The following is a 22,780-nucleotide window of genomic DNA, read 5'->3' as shown; positions in this document are numbered from 1 at the left end:
GATTGTCAGACCTCCAAATTACCAGCCATCTCTTCCCATTATTGCTCCCAGGACAGTCCACCCTCTGCCCAGGAAGGCCCTCATTCATTCAATCAGTGTTGAGTGAACCCTCATCAGGCATTAGGCTCTTCTTGCCCTCATATTGCTATGTTCCAGATATAACAGAATTGCCTTTTGGTAGGTTTGCTGCAGTGCTGTGTTCCCACATGGCAGTGATGAGCTAGACCTAGGCAGCCAGCCAACCATCACCTACAAATGTCCCCACCTCTCCCAATTGCCCTTCTAACACCTGGCCCTTTACTCTCTGTCATTGCCTTGCCTAGTTGGTAGGCTTTTCGTGTTTGTGCTCCTGGGCCTAGGAAGAGCACAATCTGTGCCTCCCACTACAGCCCAGCCCTGGCTGCTTTAAGATCTGTTACCATACCTTCAAAATCTTTCTTTTGGCTTCTCAGGCAAAATTTCTTTCTTCTGTTTCTGGGGTTCCTTCACAGGTAACAGTGCAGGAAACATTTGCTCACCTCAGAAATTTACATTGACCTAGAGAACTGGAACAGAAAGAAATCAAGCCATGTCTGAAATCCAGCAGACTGAGGCCAAGCAAGGATGAGAAAGCCAGACCCAAAGGAGGATCTGACATGTGGAAACTGGTTTTTAAAACCTCAAAGATTTTTTTGGCAAAATAATTTTTTTTTTTTTTGAGATGGAGTTTCACCCTTGTTGCCTGGGCTGGAGTGCAGTGGCGCGATCTCAGCTCACCGCAACCTCCACCTCTCGGGTTCAAGCGATTCTCCTGCCTCAGCCTCTCAAATAGCTGGGATTACAGTCACCTGCCACCACGCCTGGCTAATTTTTTGTATTTTTAGTAGAGATGGTGTTTCTCCATGTTGGCCAGACTGGTCTCAAACTCCTGACCTAAAGTGATCCACCTGCCTCGGCCTCCCAAAGTGCAAAATAAGTTTTTAATTTAATTTTTTCAAATATCGTGATAAATAGCTTACTCTAAGCTTTATATATTGGCCAGAAACAACCCAGCAGAAACAGAAGAGTTATTCACAATGGTAATGTACATAGATGTGGAGAGAATTGAGCGATGTGCTTATGTTTCAGTGTGTCCTTGGGGACAATGAATGGAAATACACCCCTCAAGTTGTATGCAGAGTTAGCAGCCATGTTTGCAGAATGATCTGCAAAGCATGGAGAATGCCAGCTTGTCCCCACATGTCTTCTTGTAACTCACCTTGGTGCACACGGTGCAACTTCTATGGCATTATTTCCAGCCCTAGCATCTCAATAATAGTTTCCCTCACCAGCTAGACTGAGAGAAGATGCCAATTTATATTTTATTTTATTATTTCATTTTATTTTAATTTTATTTTATTTTATTTTATTTTATTTTTGAGACAGAGTCTTGCTCTGTCACCCAGGCTGGAGTGCAGTGGCGTGATCGTGGCTCACCTCCACCTGCGCCTCCTGGGTTCAAGTGATTCTCCTGCCTCAGCCTCTCGAGTAGCTGGGATGGGATTACAGGTGCCCACCATCACACCTGGCTAATTTTTGTGTTTTTAGTAGAGACGGTTTCGCCATGTTGGCCAGGCTGGTCTCAGACTCCTGACCTTAGGTAATCCGCCAGCTCAGCCTCCCAAAGTGCTGGGATTACAGACATGAGCCACTGCGCCTGGCTGGATGCTAATTTAATGTGGCCTGGGAGCAGTAAGGATGAGGGGGAAGAGCTGGCCCCATAGGGGTGCTCAGTGGGCTCACTTCACATCCTCTCCGATTTTGTCTAAGTCTTGGTTCCCTTTCCAGTAAGGGAGAAACAGAGAACAAAGAGTGTATCAGCTGCCCCAAACCTCTCAGCAGCCATCCATTACCCATATGTGTGTATTGTTTATGCCTTTTCTATTCCAAAAATGACTCAAGGCTGTAATTGAGCAGCTTGGTTCTCTGTTGCAGTATTCCTTTTCCCTGGCTTCTGACACCTTAGAGACATATATATCCCTTTGGATATTCAATTGTGTCTCTCAGGTTGGATTCTTTTAATTATAGAAGAGATGACTTAAGCCCAAATAAGGTGCTCTAATCAGTGCTGGAACACTTAGCAGTCCTTCCTCTGGTTCCTCGGGAGACCACAAGTTAGCCCAGGAGGATATCAGGAGAGCTCTGGGCTGGCAGCCACTTCCAAAAATGTTAAAAGCCCAGTCACACATGTGAGTGGTCCTTGCAGCCACAGTTCAGCAAGACACTGCAGGATTTGTTCTCTCTTGCTTCCTGTGCCCATATGGGCTGGGGGCTTGCACCCCAACACAAAGGCAGCATTTGTGGACGCTGGGGAGGGACAGCCTGACTGCATGGCTCTCTATCTGCTTCTCACCAGGAAGGTTAGCACTGCCGGTAGACTCAAGCACAGATGTCTGGATCCCTCTGAGCCTATAAATCCCCTCCCTGGCCTGCCTGAGAGGAAAATCTGGCCCAGCTCTGAAAGGGGACCTCATGCGCTCCTCTGGTGTGGAGTGAGGAAGGCGAGCTCGCCTTTGGCCAGTCGCTCCCTGAGCCCTGCCTCTCCCTGTCCACAGCTGTGCACGGCTGCTGGACTCATTTGAGCTGAGTTCAGCACATGCTATGGAATGTTGTGTTCATGATGTTGTGATGTAGCCCCTCATTCTCTTTGGACTTGCACTTTTTCCTTTTCCATTATAAAAGTGAATGTTCGTTATGGAAAAATGCAGAAAAGGAGAAAGAGAAAAAGAACACATATAGTCTTCCAACTCCAAAACAATCCATTAATAGTTTACCAGTTTCCCTCTAGCACTATTCTAGGCATAGGTGCAGAGCTCACGTACTCTGAGCCTAGTTTTGGGTTCCTCACAGTCTATTCAGCCTTATCTCTGTCTGGGTGATCTGCTCACTTTTAGGTTAAAGCCTCCCACAGTGACTGTGGATGATCGGTTTCTCTTGCATCTCTGTCAGTCTCAGCCTCACACATTTCCAAGCTATGCAGTTAGGTGCACAAATGTTCATATTTGTCACCATTACAGCCTCCTGGGGGAGTTGCACCTTTTATTAGGATTAAATATTCCTGTTTATTTCCTTTAACGCTTTTTGCCTTGGATTTTGTCGTCATCTTCTTTTTTTTTTTTTTTTTTTTGCATTTTGCTTAGTGTGTTTTATTCCATCTGTATTTTCCTCCTCCCTTTGTTATTTGGCTGGGCAAGGAGTTTTTATCTAGCTTAGGGGGAGTATTATATCACAGTTATTCTTGGAAAATATTATCTTTATGGGTTGAGTATATATTATTCTACATAACCAGTCTCCTATTAACACATATTTAGGCTGTGAATATTTTTATATTAAATAACTCTATGTTGAATTTTTTTTAATGCGTTTGTCCTTTTTTTTTAAATTACCTTCTATTGTGCTTTGTTTGTTTTTTTTTTTTTTTATTATACTTTAAGTTTTAGGGTACATGTGCACATTGTGCAGGTTAGTTACATATGTATACATGTGCCACGCTGGTGCGCTGCACCCACTAACTCGTCATCTAGCATTAGGTATATCTCCCAATGCTATCCCTCCCCCCTCCCCCCACCCCACAACAGTCCCCAGAGTGTGATATTCCCCTTCCTGTGTCCATGTGATCTCATTGTTCAATTCCCACCTATGAGTGAGAATATGCGGTGTTTGGTTTTTTGTTCTTGCGATAACATCATTTAAATATTGAGGCCGGGTGTAGTGGCTCACACCTGTAATCTCAGCACTTTGAGAGGCTGAAGCAGGTGGATCACCAGAGGTCAGGAGTTCGAGACCAACCTGGCCAACATGGCGAAACCCTGTCTCTACTAAAAATACAAAAAATTAGCCGGGCGTGGTGGCACACGCCTGTAATCCTAGCTACTCTGGAGGCTGAGGCAGGCAGAATTGCTTGAACCCAGAAGGCAGAGGTCACAGCGAGCAGAGATTGCGCCGCTGTACTCCAGCCTGGGTGACAGAGTGAGACTATGTCTCAAAAAATATATATATATTGAGGCTGGGGCTGGGCGTAGTGGCTCACGCATGTAATCCCAGCACTTTGGGAAGCCGAGGCAGGTGGATCGCTTGAGGTCAGGAGTTTGAGACCAGCCTGGCCAACATGGTGAAACCCCGTCTCTACCAAAAAACACGAAAATTAGCTGGGCGTAGTGGTGCATACCTGTTGTCCCAGCTGCTTGGGAGGCTGAGGTGGGAGGATCACTTGAACCCAGGAGGTGGAGGTTGCAGTGAGCTGAGATCATGCCACTGCACTCCAGCCTAGGCAACAGAGTGAGACTGTCTCAAAATAAATAAATAAATAAATATTGAAAAATATAGTGAAGCACATAAAAGAGAATAAAAGTCACTTGTAATCCTACTTCCCATCACCAAAAAACTTCCATTAATATTTTGGTACATACTCAGGCAATCTTACCTTTTACTATACTTGCATGTGCATTTTTTTTTTTTGGAGACGGAGTCTCGCTTTGTCGCCCAGGCTGGAGTGCAGTGGCGCAATCTCAGCTCACTGCAAGCTCTGCCTCCCGGGTTCACGCCATTCTCCTGTCTCGGCCTCCCCAGTAGCTGGGACTATAGGCGCCCGCCACCACGCCCGGCTAATTTTTTAATATTTTTTAGTAGAGACGGGGTTTCACCATGTTAGCCAGGATGGCCTCGATCTCCTGACCTCATGATGCGCCCGCCTCAGCCTCCCAAAGTGCTGGGATTACAGGCGTGAGCCACCGCGCCCGGCCGCATGTGCATTTTTTAAAATAAAATGACTATCACACTGTATATGCTATTTTTTTACTCCCTTTGGTCTTAATGGTATAAAATAACTCTACAATAGAAGAGTATTTTTCATGTCGTTAAGTAGTTTTCAAAGACTTGATTTTTTTTTTTTTTTTTTTAATAGAGACAAAAATCTCACTGTGTTGCCCAGACTGGTCTCAAACTCCTGGCCTGAAGCAGTCCTACCACCCTGGCCTCCCAAAGTGCTGGGATTATAGGCATGAGCTACCACACCTCGCCACAGACCTGATTCTTAATGGACTCATAAAGCATTTCATCAAAAGAATGTACAGTTTAGTTAATCACTCTCCTGTTGTTGAACGTTTGTTTCTGTTTTTTCATCATTATAGATAACAGTGCTTTCAACATCCTGATCATGTGTATGTCTGTATTTCTTTCTTTCCTTTGATTATACTCCTAGAAATGGAATTCTGGTCAAAGGGTGTGAATACTAAAGGCCATTGATACAGCAAGGCTTCTGTTCTTGATGTGTGTCAGTTTTGGATAGAATTGCTTCTCTGTTTTCACATCTAAATCTAGACTTCTTACATTTCTCCTTCTCTTTTGCTACAGTTTTTCTCTTTGCTGTGATATCCTTCAAGATAGCTCTTCCCAGGGGTCCCTTGGGTTTTCCATGCAAGCCAAGGTGGTGTCTTACTTATCTCTGTATCCACAGTGCCTAATACTACACATTACTTAGGATGTGCTCAAAAATTAGTACTTGCTATTATTATCACTGTTACAACTAGAAAAGGCAGCCATTGCTGCTCCTAAGCTCTCTCCAGAGCCTGGAAGTGGCTGCCAGCCTAGTGATGGGGCCCTGCCCATCTTCTTCAACTGGGCTGAAGGAGAATATGTGTCCCCTCCCCCAGTTGTAGCCCCTCCAGGAAGTATTGCTATGGCAAAGAAGGGTTTCTAGCAACCACTGCCTCTCATTGCTCCATCCTCTGGCCCTTAGATCAGGGAGTTATTTTATTCAACCCAGATGCAGCATGAACATATGATAAATTAATGGTCTCCATTAATGTTATTTGGATCTACTGTGTTATTTATTCTGCCTAGACTTAATGGGGAGAGAGTCAATACAGAAAGGTAGGTAGTCCTGCTCTAGAGATTGTAAAAGTTCTACTTGATAAAAGTTGTCTAAGGTATATTAGCAAGTAGAGGAAGAAAATTGGGGGAAAGTTCAAAACCACTGTCCCAATTGATAATATACACCCATATTAGTATATGGATAGGAAAAAAAAACCAGGAACGTCAAATTCTTTTTTTTTCTGTTGTCTCTTGGGAATACAATTATACTTTTGCAGTTCTTTTGTTTATTTTGTGTTCTCCTCCTATTTTCCCCAGTATGTAAGAATTACAAATGAATAGAAAATAAATGAGATGGAACTATTGATTTTTTTCATTATATATTTCTGTTATACTTGAATTTTTTAATATGTATTACCTTTGCAACCAAATAAAAATGAATAAGATTAGAAAATCTTCTATGATAAAATACACTACAGAGAGAGTTTAGCGATGGCCTGAGGGGTTGTCAAGGAAGGCTGCTTAGCAAGGGTGGAGGGATTTGGGTTGGGCCTGGAATGGCTCACAGATGATAAGGATGAAAGGGAGGAAGCATTTCAGGCTTCAGAAGGGAATATGGGATGGCTGATGCCATCTAGATGTAAGAAATAATAAGTAAGAAATTACCCAAGCATATGTGCTGATTTCCATGTCTGGCAACCATGATTTCCTTCTCCAAGGACCTCAAACTTTGTCCCTTGGTCCAAGGTCATAAATTTTCTATAACTAACTTATTTGGCTGACATGGAGATGAGCTTGGGGGTGGAAGGCACATGTGTGTTAGGGAAAGCAACCAGAAACCAGACTGTCTTGTAATGGGTATCCAAGGGAGAGGATACAATCATGGGTTCTTAGTTTCTCTTTCTGGTTGGGCCAGTAAAGCCCCTTCCTTATCCCTCTTTTCCGCTTATCACTGGAAACAGAAACTAAAAACCATGGCTTCAGGCTGCTAAAAGCCTAAAACAAAACAAACAGAACAACAACAAAATAAGGCAAGTTGGACAAGCTTGGAGAGTATAGCTGACAAGTTATCTGTAGTCCATCTCAAGAGGAACTCCTGATTCTCTGCTGTTCTTTACTATTCCTGGAGTAGTAGAATATTACTGTTTACTGTTCCTGGAAGCCACTGTAAATAGTTGATATTGGGCCGGGTGCGGTGGCTCATGCCTGTAATCCTAGCACTTTGGGAGGCCAAGACAGGCGGATTGCCTGAGCTCAGGAGTTCAAGACCAGTCTGGGCAGATGGTGAAACCCTGTCTCTACTAAAATACAAAATATCAGCTAGGCTTGGTGGCAGGCGCCTGTAATCCCAGCTACTCAGGAGGCTGAGGCACGAGAATTGCTCAAACCCGGGAGGCGGAGGCTGCAGTGAGCTGAGATCGTGCCACTTCATTCAAGCCTGGGCAACAAAGCGAAACTCTGTCTCAAAAAAAAAAAAAAAAAAAATTTGTTGACTGTTGTAATTTAAAGCTTGTCATTTTTTATTTAGTAATAACACTCATTAGTGTAGTATCTATGATGAACCAGGTTCTGCACAAAGTACCTTATGTTCATGGCCTCATATCGTCTTCTCCAAAACTCTGCAAGATAGGATTCATCACCACTTATAGGGAGAGATCTGAAGGTTTAAAATTGTACCCAAGGTCACACAGCTGGTAAGTGCCAGAGCTGGGATTCCGTAGGGTGTTCAGAGTGCCTCTCCTGCCGTAGGCTTATCACAAAAAGTCAAAGTTTGGTCATAATAAAGCCTGAAGTTTGTCAGGATTTAAAAATAGTCACCAGACTTTTGAGTTGGAGCATCCCACCTCACTGCTGTTCACCTTCTGTGGCAGGGAGAGTCATCATTTCCATTTCAGCTTGTGGAATATCTTGTCATTAACATTCTCATGCAAAAGCCATTTTATGGTGCCCAATGAAGATGGTTGAGCTACTGCCCCAAGCCTCTGGAAGCCTTCCTAATTTTGGACTTGCACTATGCAAATTGTATAATATTTTCTCCACACCTAAGCCAAATATTTTCTTCAGCTTTTCATTCATTCTACTCAGAATATCTCCAAGCTACAGAAGGGTTTCTTGTTGTACTGGGTCTTTGAGGTTTGACATTTATTGATTATGAATTAATTGGGTGCCCTTTTACCATGGTTTTAATGTGCATCAATCTGAATCAGATTGTAAATATGTGGTTTTATGTTTATTGCACCATTTCTCAGTGTTCATTGTCTTTCATGTTCGTCAACTGACTGTGTTTCTTCTTAGTTAATATTTCTTCATTAAAGAAAGTCTGGAAAATAAATGTAGAGAATTAAAAGATGAAAATAAAAATGGCAGCCAGGTGCAGTGGCTCACACCTGTAATTCCATCACTTTGTGAGGCTGAAACAAGAGGATTGCTTGAGGCCAGGAGTTCAAGACTAGCCTGGGCAATATAGTAAGGCCCTGTCTCTACAAAAAAAATAAAATCAAATCAAAAAATTAAAAATAAATAAAATTTTAAAAAGAAAACAAAAATTATCCGTAGTCCCACCATCCAGGGGTGTAACCCCTGTTAACATTTTGTTGTATTTCAAATTGGGATCTTTCTTCTCTCACTTAACTCTGCATGTGAGGCTCTCTCCTTATCATTAAGCTTTTCTCAAAAAGAATGTTTCTTAACAACTGTTTAAGGTTCCCTTTTATTGTTGCAGAGTAATTTGTTTAATCCCTATTGTAGAACATTTTAGGCTGTTTCCAGATCTTTTATAAACAACAGTGTCCTGCTGAGGGCTTTTCTTTCCCTAGGAGTTATCCTAATGGAAGTCCCTCTAGGAGCCATTTGGCCCAGGTAGTTCAGAAAGATGCGTCTGCTGTTTGCTAATGAATGAAAGCACGTATAAACAAGCACTAATAGTGGCAGTGTGGTCTGTGGTATGACAATGATAGGTAACTACCATTCCTGCTGACCGAGTGCCAGGGACTTGGCCAAGCCTCTTGTGTACTTTATCTTATCCAATCCTCACTACAACTTTGTGAGGTACTTATTATTATGCACCTTTTAGAGATGAGGAAACTGAGACCCAGAGAGATGAAAGGTCTCTCAGCCATTCAATCAACTTGAAGCCATGCCTGTTTTACTCCAAAGCCTATGTTCTTCACCCAAATCCATGTTTTGGAGTCAAACAATTGCACTCAGTTCCTATTCCAACACTTAACTTGTGCCACTCACTTACCACTCTGCTACTCAAATTTCTCATCTATTAAAAGGGGGAAAATACAAGAACCTGCCCAATGCCTCTCCTAGGATTAGCATGAGGGTCAAATGTGACAGAGACCACACAGCTGGGAAGTGTTACTTCTCACTTAACATTAATTTCTGTAATGGAGCCTCATAGGAGACTCCTCCAGGATGCTGTTGGTTAACATTTTCCTGTCCTGGCCTAATTATTGCTGTACATTTTGGTTTAACCCACCGCAGTGGCAACATAGGAAAGTGTTTTCCTCTTACAGTCCTACCCCACCCTCCAATCCCTGATAATAAACCATCTGCTACAAAATAGCAATATGGTTAGGATGGTAAGTGTGGAGAATTTCCTTGGCTTGAATACTTTATTGGAGCATGTTATCTGTGGCTGTGGAAAACGGTTTTTGGAAAAGGGCAAGGGAGGACTCCGCTGAACAGGCGGCATTAACAAATCAGATCTGTCCCATCATGTCTACCTGCTGGGTTTACATTTCCTCTGACACGTGTAAAGCGCACATGCCACCCCCCTCCCCCAACCCCCGGCAGACAGTCTGTTTTGCATCTGCAGCATCTTTTCTACATATCCAGCTTGGGCATAAACTTGAGCACCATTTCCTCAATCTGCATTATCTCTGTTTTATGGTCATTGTTGTTTTAGCTGCCAGCAATTATGAGATTGCAGTTTTTGACTCATTTGCTAGGCCAGATTCCCTCATGGAAACTCTTGCTTGTCCTGGAATATTTTTCACTCCGGTCCCAGCATCCCCACACCCAGGGAGATCTATGTATGTGCTTCTGTTTTTATGTGGTCCTGCCCAAGGCCAGGTCCCTCACTTTGAGGTGGGCCTCTCCTAGTTACCGTGGACTGGCGTTTCTCACCCCAGGAACATTTGGCAATGTCTGGAGGTGTTTTGGTTGTCATAACTGGGCTGGCTGTGCTGCTGGCATCTGGTGGTTAGAGGCCAAAGATGATGCGAAATACCCTACAATGCACAGGAGAGCCTCCCACAGTAAAGAATCTCTAGTCCAAAATGTTGTGGTGGCCAGGTTGAGAAACTTTCTACAGGCCAAGAAATAAACTACAGTTCATTTATGTGGGCACATGTACCCCGCTACACTATGAATCTTATCCTAGGGCAATTAGGGTAGGATATTGGTTAAATATTGGGGCAGGGAGGTTGGCCTGAAATAGACCAGACTTGGATTGTCATTCTGACAGTCACCTTACCACCGGGTTTTAAATAATAAAGCACCATTCATTAGCTGTGTGACCTTCAGCAAAGTGTCACCTTCTCTGAGCCTCAAGTTTCCTTGTCTGTAAAGGGGACAGAATCCTTACCTCTCAGATAAGCAGGGCTCTAAAGCTCCCCTCACAGTGCCCAGCACATAGCAGCATAACATTTAATCATTAAGCAAAAGTTGTTGAGGTCTTACTATATCAGTTGCTGATGAATCCATCAGTGAATAGAGGAGGTAGATATGCCTGCCTTCAAGGAGTTTACCTTCTATTGGAAGGAAATAGACATGAAAGAAACAAACAAACCTATAAATACAGCACATGTTGAATATAAAAAAAAAAGAGAAGGGCAGAGGGTGTGTAGATGGACAGTGGCAGGGATGCTGATAGGGATGTGGCTGTTCTTCTCTCTAAAGAGGCATTCTCTTGGAGTTTTTTTCTTCTAGTAGTAGTTGCCTGTTCCTCCCTCAACTCTAGTTCTCTCATGTAGTTTTTCCCAGTAGTACTGATGATGGGTTCAGGGGTAGCTCATGGTATGTGGTCAGTGCTGTTATGAACACCTGCCCATCACCCATGTGCTGTCCCCAGACCAGACCAGCTGCTGCCCCTTTTCCCCGGGGCCAGCCAGCTGCTGACCACTCACTGGTTTGGTATTCTTTTATTATTATTCTTTTTTATAGAGACAGGGTCTTGCTACATTGCCCAGGCTGGTATCAAACTCCTGGCCTCAGGTAATCCTCCCATCTCGGCCTGTCAAATTGCTAGACTTACAGGTGTCAGTAACCTCACCTGGACAAATGGTTGGCATTCTTTATTCCTCCCTTGGGATTCTTCTTTCAACATCCAGTCCCTTCTGAGTGGAGTAAGAAAAAATGTTTCTTTTAATCCAGCCTAATTAAAGGTGTAAATTTGAAATTTGATTGGTCAGATATCAGCCATTATTCCTAAAACTGAGCAAATGCATTTTCTCTCTTTCCTTAACTAGATTTATATTCCTAGAAGGCAGGAGCTGGATCCCATCTCATTGAAACCTCCCCAAAATGCATGTCTTGCATGTAAACAGTAGATGCAGTCCCCATAGTAGAAAGAGCTCAGGCTCTGTTGGAACCAGATCTGGTTTTGAGTCTTAGCCTCCCTCAACCTCAGTTTCCTCCTCAGTAGAATGGGAATAAACCCCCAACTTGCAGGGTGGTTGTGAGAATCAGAGAGAATATATCAGAAGTGCTAAGTGTAGGCAAAGCACATAAAAGACCCTCTGTGATATCCCCCATAGTACCCTGAGCCCAGCAATCACTAGGGAAACGCAAAGCAAGAAATTCATAGTGGTAGAGCTCACCTAGTACAGCTTACTGCTCTCTTTTTTCCCATGCCGCAGCAGAAGACAATCTCCAACTCTCTGGGAAATTTTTAAATAAATTAATTAAAATATGCTCAATCTTACCTTCAAAACACAAAACTGAAATTAAGGTATAGTTGTTTAACCTATCAGATCGATAATAATACCTTGTTGATGAGAGTGTGAGCAAAGTGTACTATTATGTACCTATCTGAGGAATATAAAGTTGAATAGCCTATTTGGAGGTCAACTTAGTGGTACATCTCAAACATTAAAATGTTCATACTTCTTAGACCAAGGAATTCCACTTAAGGAATTCCTGCCTTTTAGAAGTATCAGCACAAATACACAAAGCATGTTCACTGAGGCACTTTTTGTAATAGCCAGACACTGGAAACAATTTTAATGTCCATCAGTTGTGGATTGATTAAATCAATAGGTCTGTCCAGACTATGGGAGGGATACTAATTCTGCAGCCATTAAAAAGAATACGTGAATTTGAGGTAATGGAAATGTTTTGGAACTAAATAGAGATGGTAGTTGTACAACCTTGTGAATATACTAAATAGCACTGAATTGTTCACTAAAAAATGGTTAATTGTAGGCTGGGCACAGTGGCTCATGCCTGTAATCCCAACAGTTTAGGAGGCTGAGGCAGGAGGATCTCTTGAGACCAGAAGTTCAAGACCAACCTGGGCAACACAGCAAGACCCCATGTCTACTAAATCAAAAATACAAAAGTTAGCCAGGCACTCGCTTAGCGGTGGCACTCATCTATAATCTCAGCTACTCAAGAGATTGAGGTGGAAGCATCACTTGAGCCCAGGAGTTTGAGGTTACAGTGAGCTATGGTTGCACCACTGAACTCCGGTATGGGCAACAGAGCAAGACCCATCTCCAAAAAAACAACAACAAAAAAGTAATTGAGTTATGTAAATTTCACCTCAAGATACTGTCAAGTAGAAAGAGAAAACATTCTCGGCCAGGCGCGGAGGCTCACGCCTGTAATCCCAGCACTTCGGGAGGCCAAGGCAGGCGGATCATGAGGTCAGGAGATCGAGACCAACATGGTGAAACCCCTTCTCTACTAAAAATACAAAAAAATTAGCTGGGCCTGGTGGCGGGTACCTGTAGTCCCAGCTATTTGGGAGGCTGAGGCAGGAGAATGGCATGAACCCAGGAGGCAGAGCTTGCAGTGAGCCGAGATTGTGCCACTGCACTCCAGCCTGGGCGACAGACCGAGACTCCATCTCAAAAAAAAAAAAAATTCAGTTTTCTATGAATGTTAACAAATGCATGGAAAAACTTTGGAAAGAGCTAGAACAAACTTAACAGTTGTTACTTCTAGGAGATAGACTTGGGGAAATGAGGGCATTTGTACTTAATTTTATATACTTTTGTAATGTATGAGAATTTAAAGTTAGCATACATTATTTTCAAACTGGTAGGGGGAGTTCAAAGTTAGCCAAGGACTGAAAATATAACAGGGTAGGAGGTTGATTCTCTCAAGTGAAAGTGGAAACTTTCATTTTGAAGTTTTTGTGTGTGTTTCCTTTCTTTCTGCTCTTTAATTCTTAACTCAGCTGCCATCAGAACTGCAAACTGGGTTGAGCAAGTTACTTAATGACTCACTGCACTTGTTTTGACCTTTTAATGCTTGTGGCTAATTGATTCCGAGTGCTGGGGATCTGCGTGCATTTAGTTCCTGGTTACTGTTTACAAGGGACTGTTTTTAAGAGATCACAAGGATTTGTAAGATACCATTAGTGAACTGTGTATTTGGTGCAAGTACTTTCTTGACCTGCATAGGGCTGGTCCAGCCATCATGAGCTCATTAGTGAGCCCAGGAGCACCCCCACTACTTGTGCCAGCCTAAGGGGCTTGTGTTGCTACTTGCAGAGTGAGCGTCCTGCTTCCAGAAGGTTGTGGTAATACCCTGAAGCTCTTTGGAAGTTTCTTTTTACATTTTTCATTTATTCTTACATATATATCTATATATATTTTTTAAATTTAGAACTGACATGAGGTCTTGCTATGTTGCCCAGAGTGGTCTCGAACTCCTCAGCTCAAGCCATCCGCCTGCCTTGGCTTCCCAAGAACTGGGATTACAGACATGAGCCACCAAGCCCCGCCTCATTTTCTTTTTTTTTTTTTCCTTTAGAGGGAGTCTTGCTCTGTCGCCCAGGCTGGAGTACAGTGGCGCAATCTCAGCTTACTACAATCTCCACCTCACGGGTTCAAGCAATTCTTCTGCCTCAGCTTCCCAAGTAGTTGGGATTACAGGCACCTACCATCACGTCCAGCTAATTTTTTTTGTATTTTTAATAAAGACAGGGTTTCACCATGTTGTTAAGGCTGGTCTTGAACTCCTGACCTCAGGTGATCCGCCTGCCTCAGCCTCCCAAAGTGCTGGGATTACAGGCGTGAGCCACCACGCCCGGCCATTTTAGACACCTTGGGAGGCCGAGGCGGGCGGATCACGAGGTCAGGAGATGGAGACCACCCTGGCTAACACAGTGAAACCCCGTCTCTACTAAAAATACAAAAAATTAGCCGGGCGTGGTGGTAGGTGCCTGTAGTCCCAACTACTTGGGAGGCTGAGGCAGGAGAATGGTGTGAACCCGGGAGGCGGAGCTTGCAGTGAGCTGAGATCACGCCACTGCACTCCAGCCTGGGCGACAGAGCAAGACTCCATCTCAAAACAAAAAAAAAAGGCTAAAAATGTATAAAGGAGGACAGAAATCACTCATAATGTCAACATGAAACAACAATAGAATTTTGTGATGTTCCCTTTATGTCTTTGCTCATGTGCATTTTTTGCATAACTATAAAATGTTCACATATAGATTTTTAATCCTGATTTTATTTTAGGCTACATAGAAGGGGTGTTTACATTTTAAATTATCTCTGAATTGTCTAGATAATATTCCATCCAGCAGGTAATTATAACTTTTTTTTTTTCTGAGACGGAGTCTCACTCTTGTCGCCCAGACTGGAGTGCAGTGGCACGATCTTGGCTCACTGCAATCTCCGCCTCCCGGGTTCAAGCGATTCTCCTGCCTCAGCCTCCTGAGTAGCTGGGATTACAGGCACATGCCACCACGCCCCGGCTAATTTTTGTACTTTTAGTAGAGACGGGGTTTCACCATGTTGGCCAGGCTGGTGTCAAACTGCTGACCTCAGGTGACCCACCCACCTTGGCTTCCCAAAGTGCTGGGATTACAGGCGTGAGCCACTGTGCCCAGCCACTTATAACTTATTTAACAATGCCCTTATGTTGAATAGTTCTTTTTAAAATTTTTCTTAACTTTCTGGAATTTTATTGTTGAATCTCAAAATAACTGGGAACTACCTTAGAATGCCTTTGTGATGAAGGCTCATATGTCATAGGCAAATTCAATTCCTGACCTCAGGAAGTTTCTAGTTAAGAGCAGGTGACCAATAATTATAATCAAGTATGATCATTGCTATATCAGAGGTATGTCTGAATTGCTCTGGGGGAGGAGGATGGGAGAATGTTGGTGAAGACTTCTTAGAGGAGGTGCTGTTTGAGTTACATCCCGAGGGCAGTTAAGAGTTAGCCAGCTATGGCCGGACACAGTGGCTCATGCCTGTAATCCCAGCACTTTGGGAGGCCGAGGCGGGCGGATCACGAGGTCAGGAAATCGAGACCATCCTGGCTAACATGGTGAAACCCTGTCTCTACTGAAAATACAAAAAATTAGCCGGGCGTGGTGGCAGGCGCCTGTAGGCCCAGCTACTCAGGAGGCTGAAGCAAGAGAGTGGCGTGAACCCAGGAGGCAGAGCTTGCAGTGAGCCGAGATCGCACCACTGTACTCCAGCCTGGGTGACAGAGCGAGACTCTGTCTCAAAAAAAAAAAAAAAAAAAAAGCCAGCTATGAAGTGATGGAAACACATTCCAGGAAGAGAAGATTGTTTGAAGGGAGTACAGAGGGATGGCAAAGCATGACATATTTAGGGAATGACAGATAGCCTAGTATGGTTGGAGAAATGGAGGCTCATGGATGAGTGGCAGGATGGGATCCTAAATTTGGAGACTGTGGTCAGATTACAAGAGACTTCCTGTGCCAAGCTGAGGAGTTGAAACTTCCTGCTGAAGGCCACAGAGAGCCATGGCAGGGAACACTTCCTAAATAAGAATGTGGTTTTGGAGCACAGCAACCTCATTGCTTTGGCAAAGTCTCCAATAAGTGTGATGAAATCTTCTAGGATGAAGACTGAAAATGATGCACTCAGCTTTCTTCTGGATCATTTGTATTTGTCATGAAAAGCATTTTTGTAGCATGTTTAAGTCACACAGGTGGACTTCGGATGGTTAGACTGCCCCAGAGTCTACTGCGGCTTCTTTGGGAAATAGGAAAATACCTCAGGGACAGGAATCATGTGCTGCAAAGATGGTATTTAGTATGTGTATTAGTCAGGACTTTTAAAGTTGACAGAACCCCAACTGAGATAATAGAAAGGGAAATGTCTTTCTATATGTAATGAAAATGTCTAAGGGTGGTTCTTTCTGGTTTCAGGCACAGTGGGATCCAGAGGCTCAAGCAGTGTTGGTAAAGCTTGCTCCCTTCCTGCCTCCATTGGTCACTCCATCCTTCATTCTGGGTCTCTTTATTTTCTCCTGTAGCAGACAGATGCTTCTGTGTAACTAGGGAGAGTTGCTGCTGGAAGGCCCTGCTTGTGTTCTCTCTTGAACTCACAATCCCAAAGGAATACTCTTTCCTCCTTTCTCCCGTAACTCATGTGACAAATTTCAGGGAATCACATGCCCATCCCTGTACTAGGATGGTGGAATACTCTATTGGTCAGGTCTAGGGGAGCCCACCAAAACTATATGTAATAGGATACCCAAAGTTAGTGGGATTCTATTTATAGAAGGAGGAGAGTAGGAGTACTGGCCAAATGCTTAAATAAATAAAGGCCATCCACTATTGTTATCTCTTGTTCTTTTAAAGAGGGGAGATGTCCACTGGAAAAAAGTAGAGCTCATCACGTATCCAAGAACTGCCTTCATGCGTGAGTTTGGCCTGATATGTGCTTGCACTATAGTCCACTTGGTATCCAGGTCACACAGAACGGATACTCCCAGCACATGTTCCAAAGCAGCCCCCTGTCCAATTTTCCTTAGCACGTAGGCTCAAGACAATGCCCCACTTCCCAAAGGCCTTGTGGCAATGTCCTCTTTTTCTTTCACATATATGATTTATGTTCCGTCAACGACAGGAAACTGCACAAAGATCCACCCAGTCCTGCCGCTGCCCCCGTGATGGTTTGTTTTTCTCATTGTTTAGCGCTCCATTAGCTTCCGCAGTGAGAGCCGCCCTGACATCCTCGCCCCCCGACCCTGGTCCAGAAATGCCGCCCCCTCGAGCACGAAACGGAGAGATAGCAAGCTGTGGAGTGAGACCTTCGATGTGTGCGTCAATCAGATGCTTACATCCAAGGAAATCAAACGTCAGGAGGTAGGCTCGGGGCCCATGGAGCTGGCTGTGTGTCTGGAACAAAGGTGCATTGCAGCGTCAGCCATGCTGGAGTTTGCTCCTTAGTCTCCAAATCAATTCTTCATTGCGTTTGCAGAAGGACAAACAAGAGTGTCTGACCTTGGGGAAGGAACTGAGAAACCAGAAACCAGCTGGGAGGGTGTGGCCCCCACTTTAAAAAGAAACTGATGTGAAAATATGAATTTACAAGAAGATGAAACCAAGTGTCTATTTAGGATTCTGAAGTTCACAAAAATAATCATTTTAGTTATATTTTGTTAGCAACTTATAGACTATTTTAAAATATTCAGTTTACATAACTTTGATTCAGCTTCGTGGAAAACTTCCTTTCTATAGAATCCAGTTAATTTCATTCCCGGTAAGTTTTCTGTATCAATTGCCCTAAATGACTCTGATAGTATTACCCTGTACAGAAGAGCTTGTCTAAGTGCTTGTGCCAGGCTGTGCTGAGCACTTCATGTGTGCATCATCTGATGAGATCCTTGGAGTATCCAGCTCAGGGTTGTGCCTCCACTTGCTTTGTCCTCAGTTTACCAAGCAGCCCCAGGTGGAGGGAGCTTTCAAAGCCTGACCGCTGTTTCCCTATATCCTGAAACACAGTAGACCCTGAAATATCGTTACAAACTTGTACTCCTTTAATAATGTAATGTTTGCTGACAGTTTGACTTCCCAGATGGAAGTGAAAGAGTGTTCTGTGCATCATAGCTCTTTAGCATGATGGCTTAATAGAGCCAAATTAGAAACGGTCCATTTACATACTCTTCCACACAGCCAGCTCCTATAGTTTTATTTGTTGTACCTGTGGGGCTGAGAAGTGGTTTAGAATGAATTAACTTCACCAGGTTGTATTTGGAGTGATAAAATGTTGGATTCTTCCTACAATCTCAGCCTCAAGGCAGTGGATAATACAAATAAAACTTTCTGCTGAGATTCACCTTCTGTCGAGTAGAAGAAAAAGTGGGGATGGCCCAGTTAATAATACTGCCACATCCATTATCTAGAACAGCCTCTGAATCACTTCTTATGATGGCCTCTCACAACAAGGGTACCAAATCCATGGCTCACACTGTAATTATTTTACCTAAAATAGTTCCCTCTTGTTCAGCTGCATCAAAGTTCTGTAACATGAAAGATGACTTTTTGGACTAGAAATGTGTAGAAACTTTCTCCCACAAACAGAGAAGCACAATATGCAGCAGTTTTGCAATATCTTTTCATTGCAGGTTTAAGCATAGATGCATTTGCTTCAGGTTAACGTAACTTAAAATACTTAAATATGTAAATTTGGGGTTTTGAGTGGTGGAGCCAGCACTATTTGAATATGGTCTTGTAAATGAAGGGAGAATTCAGTGAATATGTTTATCTTTCCTTGCAGGCGATCTTTGAGCTTTCCCAAGGAGAAGAAGACTTGATAGAAGACTTGAAATTAGCAAAAAAGGTAAATTTAAATCCAGCAGTCATTTGAGTCAAGTCACATTTTTTTTCTTGAGTAATTTCACAACCCTAAAGTGGTGCTTCATGAGAACTGTCTTTATGACTAAGACTGGTCTGCTACCACACACCAAGCAGTGGGGAAAGTGTTTCAAAACAAGAGGGCAGAATAGCTCTCCAGACCTGGCACCTTTAGGGGTTTACCTCTGTATGTCTCTAATGCATGTCAAAGAATACTTCAGCCTAAATCAGAAAGTGTCCATGGAGGCCTCGCCTTATGTATATTTCATTGTCCTAGAAGTCTCATATGTAGGACTCTTTGCCCATAGGAGAGAATGTGTGCATGTCTGAAACTTGAACTGAGTCTTAGAAATAAAGCCATTTGAATCTCAAAAGTGAATAAAGTGAAATGAGGCAATTGCATACTATCATATAAGTTGGGGTCTTTTATATAGGAATTTGTTTTCTAATCAACATTTTGTGTGGGGAGGAGGAGGACAACAAACCTTCCTCAAAAACATTTTTGTTCCAGTGGCACAGCCCCTCAACTCCATGGCTTGGAGGCTAAAATCCAGACTCCTTCATCTGATATTCACAGCCTCCTCGAAGAATCACAGGGTTGGAAGGCTACCTCCCTTCTTTTAAGGGTTTTTAGTCTTTCTGCTAAGATGAAATTCCACCTCTAGCATTCCTGAGAGATGGCCACCCAAGCTTTGCTTGGACACAGCCAAGAAACTGAGTTTTAGGCAGAGCTGGAGGAGGAGGAGATCAGAGAGGACAAAGAGGTTATTTCACTCTGAGAGTTATCATGCTGGTGTCTAACTCCCCTTTCCTGCATCAAGATTTGCCAAACTCAAGCACCTTCAGGTGTTTCCCAGCCATCCTTTTGCTCATGGTGGCCCTACCTTCCTAGAAACTTTTCTCTTTCGTTTCAACCATTCATATCCACCCATCCTTCAGGAACCAGCTCAAATCTCAGTTTATTCTTACATAACATTTATTGCCTCCTTCTCTGTACCAAGCAGCTCATCTTCAAAACTTCCCTTGGCCACTCCAGCTTTAATTCTCTGACCTTCTAGAGCAGTTTTGATTTAATGGCTTTTTGCTGTCATGTGACATCAGTCTTGTTTTTAATCTTTAATTTTTAAACATAAGCCGGGTCCGGTGGCTCACACCTATAATCCCAACACTTTGGGAAGCTGAGGCAAGAGGATCACTTGAGGTCAGGAGTTCAAGACCAGCCTGGCCAACATGGTGAAACCCCGTCTCTACTAAAAAATAGAAAAATTAGGCTGGGTGCTGTGGCTCACGCCTGTAATCCCAGCACTTTGGGAGGCCGAGGCGGGCAGATCATGAGGTCAAGAGATCAAGACCATCCTGGCCAACATGGTGAAACCCTGTCTCTACTAAAAAGTACAAAAAAAAAGAAAAAAATATTTTTTAAACATAGATTTAGTTTTCCATGAGATCAGAAACTAAAATATAAACTAGAAAATATTTTAGTTTTTCTTATCTTCCCCATTAGCTTTATAAAATTCCTTGAAGGTAGGAGACTTTTAAGTCTTTGTATTCTATTTTGGTGCCCTGGGTATAACTGTGTATTCTTGTTGTTTAATTTTCTCTAGTAAGAGGTGATAGGATTATCACCTTTGCTCTCTTTGTTCAAATCAATAGTAAAGGATACCAATCACTGTTTCTTTCCTCTTTTTCTTTATTTTAAATATGTACTAATTGAAAAAAGAATCTGCTGGTAGCTAGTTTTGAATAAAGTGGGATTTTTTTTAAGAGGGAGGATCTTGATTTTGAAAACATTTTAACAGTCAAATCTGTTCTATACCTAGGATTTGTGCTCTTTCCTAGATATATGACATACTAGAATAAAAAAGCTTTTGAAAAATCTGCTTTGGTTTATCAACCACAAAGGCTTAAGGCAGTGCTGGTTTCTCCTCTCCTCCAGCCACACCTCTCTGCTGTTTCTGCAGCTTTATGGGAGAAGTTGTTAGAGAGCCAGAAGTTTTGTTATTGGATAGGACCTCTCAGGAGCCACTTACATGAACAATGTACTTCCTCTGATTTTAAACATGTGCTTCCATCTCTTGCCGTTTTTGTGCAGGCCTATCATGACCCCATGCTGAAACTCTCCATAATGACAGAACAAGAGTTGAATCAAATTTTTGGAACACTGGACTCTCTAATTCCTCTACATGAAGGTATAATTTTGTTCCCAGGATGAGTTGTGACTTGTAGCCTTAACTGAGTTGTTTTATAATGAGTGAGTGATTATTAATTGCCTGCAATGTGAATAACCCAGAACCTACTTCCAGCCCTGTTCATATCTGAATGCCTAACAAATAAGCATCTGTTTGTTTTTTGCCAGAGCTCCTTAGTCAGCTTCGAGATGTTCGGAAGCCTGATGGCTCGACTGAACATGTTGGTCCCATCCTCGTGGGCTGGGTAAGAAAGTTCTCTGGTCTTTATTGAAGATAAATTTCAATAATATAGATGGGAGTTTCATTTTAGCTAGACTTTTTTTATTTTTATTTTTATTTTTTTACAAATATTGGTTTCACATCAGAAAAAAAAATCCTAGTAAAATTGTAATTAAATTTAAGTTTTGTATCTTTAAAGCATGAAAATAGTTTTTTTCTTATTACAAATTTATTGCATTTAAAAGTAACAGGGCCTTTTGCAACAAAATAAGTAAAGGTACACATGAAACTATTACTAGTTTCATATCAAAATAAAACTAGTTAATATTCTATCAGGCCAATCGCTAATATAATATACTCCAATAAAAATTTATTGACATATATCCACTACCAAAAAAAAAAAAAAAAACTTCTCATGCTATTAAAAAAAAATTCTCATGGTCAAAATGCAGTTTTATAAACAAGATCATAAGTAAAGGTTGCTAATGTTTAGCATATTAAAAAAACTTTTTAGGCCATAAAAAAAATCTCATGGTCAAAATGTAGTTTTATAAACAAGATAATAAGTAAAGGTTGCTAATGTTTAGCATATATACCATGCTAAGTAATTTATAGGAGAGCTGGGTATATGGTGACCTTCATCCTAGTATAATCCATTCCTTTTCCTAATTAAATAAAAAGAAATAAGCTGTGATCTTAGATTAGGAGTCATAAATTTATGATCCTGGGGCTGGATTTGTGTTTTATTGTGTACTTAAAGTTGTTGTTTGTTTGTTTCACTTACGCTAGACAAGGCGTGTGCTCTTATTTTGCCTCAGTCCCCACCGCTCCCTATTCTACACATTTATGTTTCCTTCTGTGAGTGCTTGAGTGGTCCACCCCAGTTCCAGGTGTTTTTCATTTGTTATAAAGCAGATAATGAGAGGAGATTACTTTGCTGACTTATTCCAGGCAAGATTAGGTCTCTCATCACTCTGTTGCACACAGTATTCCAGAAAAATAGGCAGGAAGTACCACAACAGCTAATATTAGAGATTATTTCACTGTTTGGAGAGTGTTGTGAAGGTTATAAATCCTACTGTTGCTATGTGAGTTCTCTTTATTCCGTTACATCTGCATTTTAATCTTCCTAAAACCTTTCAGTTAACATGCCTTGATAACACATAGATGTGCAGAAAGTTTTAGCATTGATCTTTTAACTTATGTTTCTCAATGACTGCCTTGATCAAGATACTTGATGAGAGTTTCATGACTTAAATAGCTTTAGTTCAGGGTCAATTTTAGCACCAAGGCTGAAATATCCCAAGGGTATCCGAAAGGCAAGTAATGTTCTAAGATGAATAATTTAGAAAATATGCCTTAATATTTCAAGAGAGATTATTCATCTTATATTTTTGACTTTCATTTTATTATGAGCCATCGTAGATGTTTTAACTTCTTTAGCCCACAAAGAAATTTCTCCAAAGAGAGCCAGCCAACCGGAGGCAGACAGAGACAAAGAAGGTATAATGAGTAGAGAGTGCCTCAATGTCTCTTAAACTTCCTGAGTCTGTGGACTGCTTTGATATGGGGGTAAATGGAGCAGTTAGGCCACACTCCAGAATTTGTAGGATAACTCCTCTGCTTTTGATGAGACAGCAGTACAGGACTACATGGTTTCCTTAAGCATCATATGCAAATTGTCAGTTTATGCCAGAAGCAAAATTGTAGGAATTTGCCTTGTTAGTAACTTTTGCTGAAA

The 22,780-nt window shown here is 42.2% G+C and overlaps 1 protein-coding gene across 13 annotated transcripts in view; it reads left to right on the top strand.

Annotated features, from left to right (window-relative positions):
- The window catches only part of ARHGEF3 (Rho guanine nucleotide exchange factor 3), a 349,977-nt gene that overhangs the window by 305,307 nt on the left and 21,890 nt on the right, over positions 1–22,780 (top strand). For all 13 annotated transcript variants that reach the window (XM_019024441.3, XM_055383168.2, XM_055383170.2 and 10 more), the window contains 4 exons: positions 16,970–17,140; positions 18,555–18,617; positions 20,724–20,820; positions 20,988–21,064. In XM_019024441.3, coding sequence (XP_018879986.1) covers positions 16,970–17,140; positions 18,555–18,617; positions 20,724–20,820; positions 20,988–21,064 — 408 coding nt within the window. The remainder of the gene's footprint in view (positions 1–16,969; positions 17,141–18,554; positions 18,618–20,723; positions 20,821–20,987; positions 21,065–22,780) is intronic.

The sequence above is a fragment of the Gorilla gorilla genome, chromosome 2 (genome assembly GCF_029281585.2).
Source record: "Gorilla gorilla gorilla isolate KB3781 chromosome 2, NHGRI_mGorGor1-v2.1_pri, whole genome shotgun sequence".
Lineage (NCBI taxonomy): Eukaryota > Metazoa > Chordata > Mammalia > Primates > Hominidae > Gorilla > Gorilla gorilla.
Note: the sequence above shows the minus strand (reverse complement) of the source record. Positions and strands in the feature narration are given on the sequence as shown.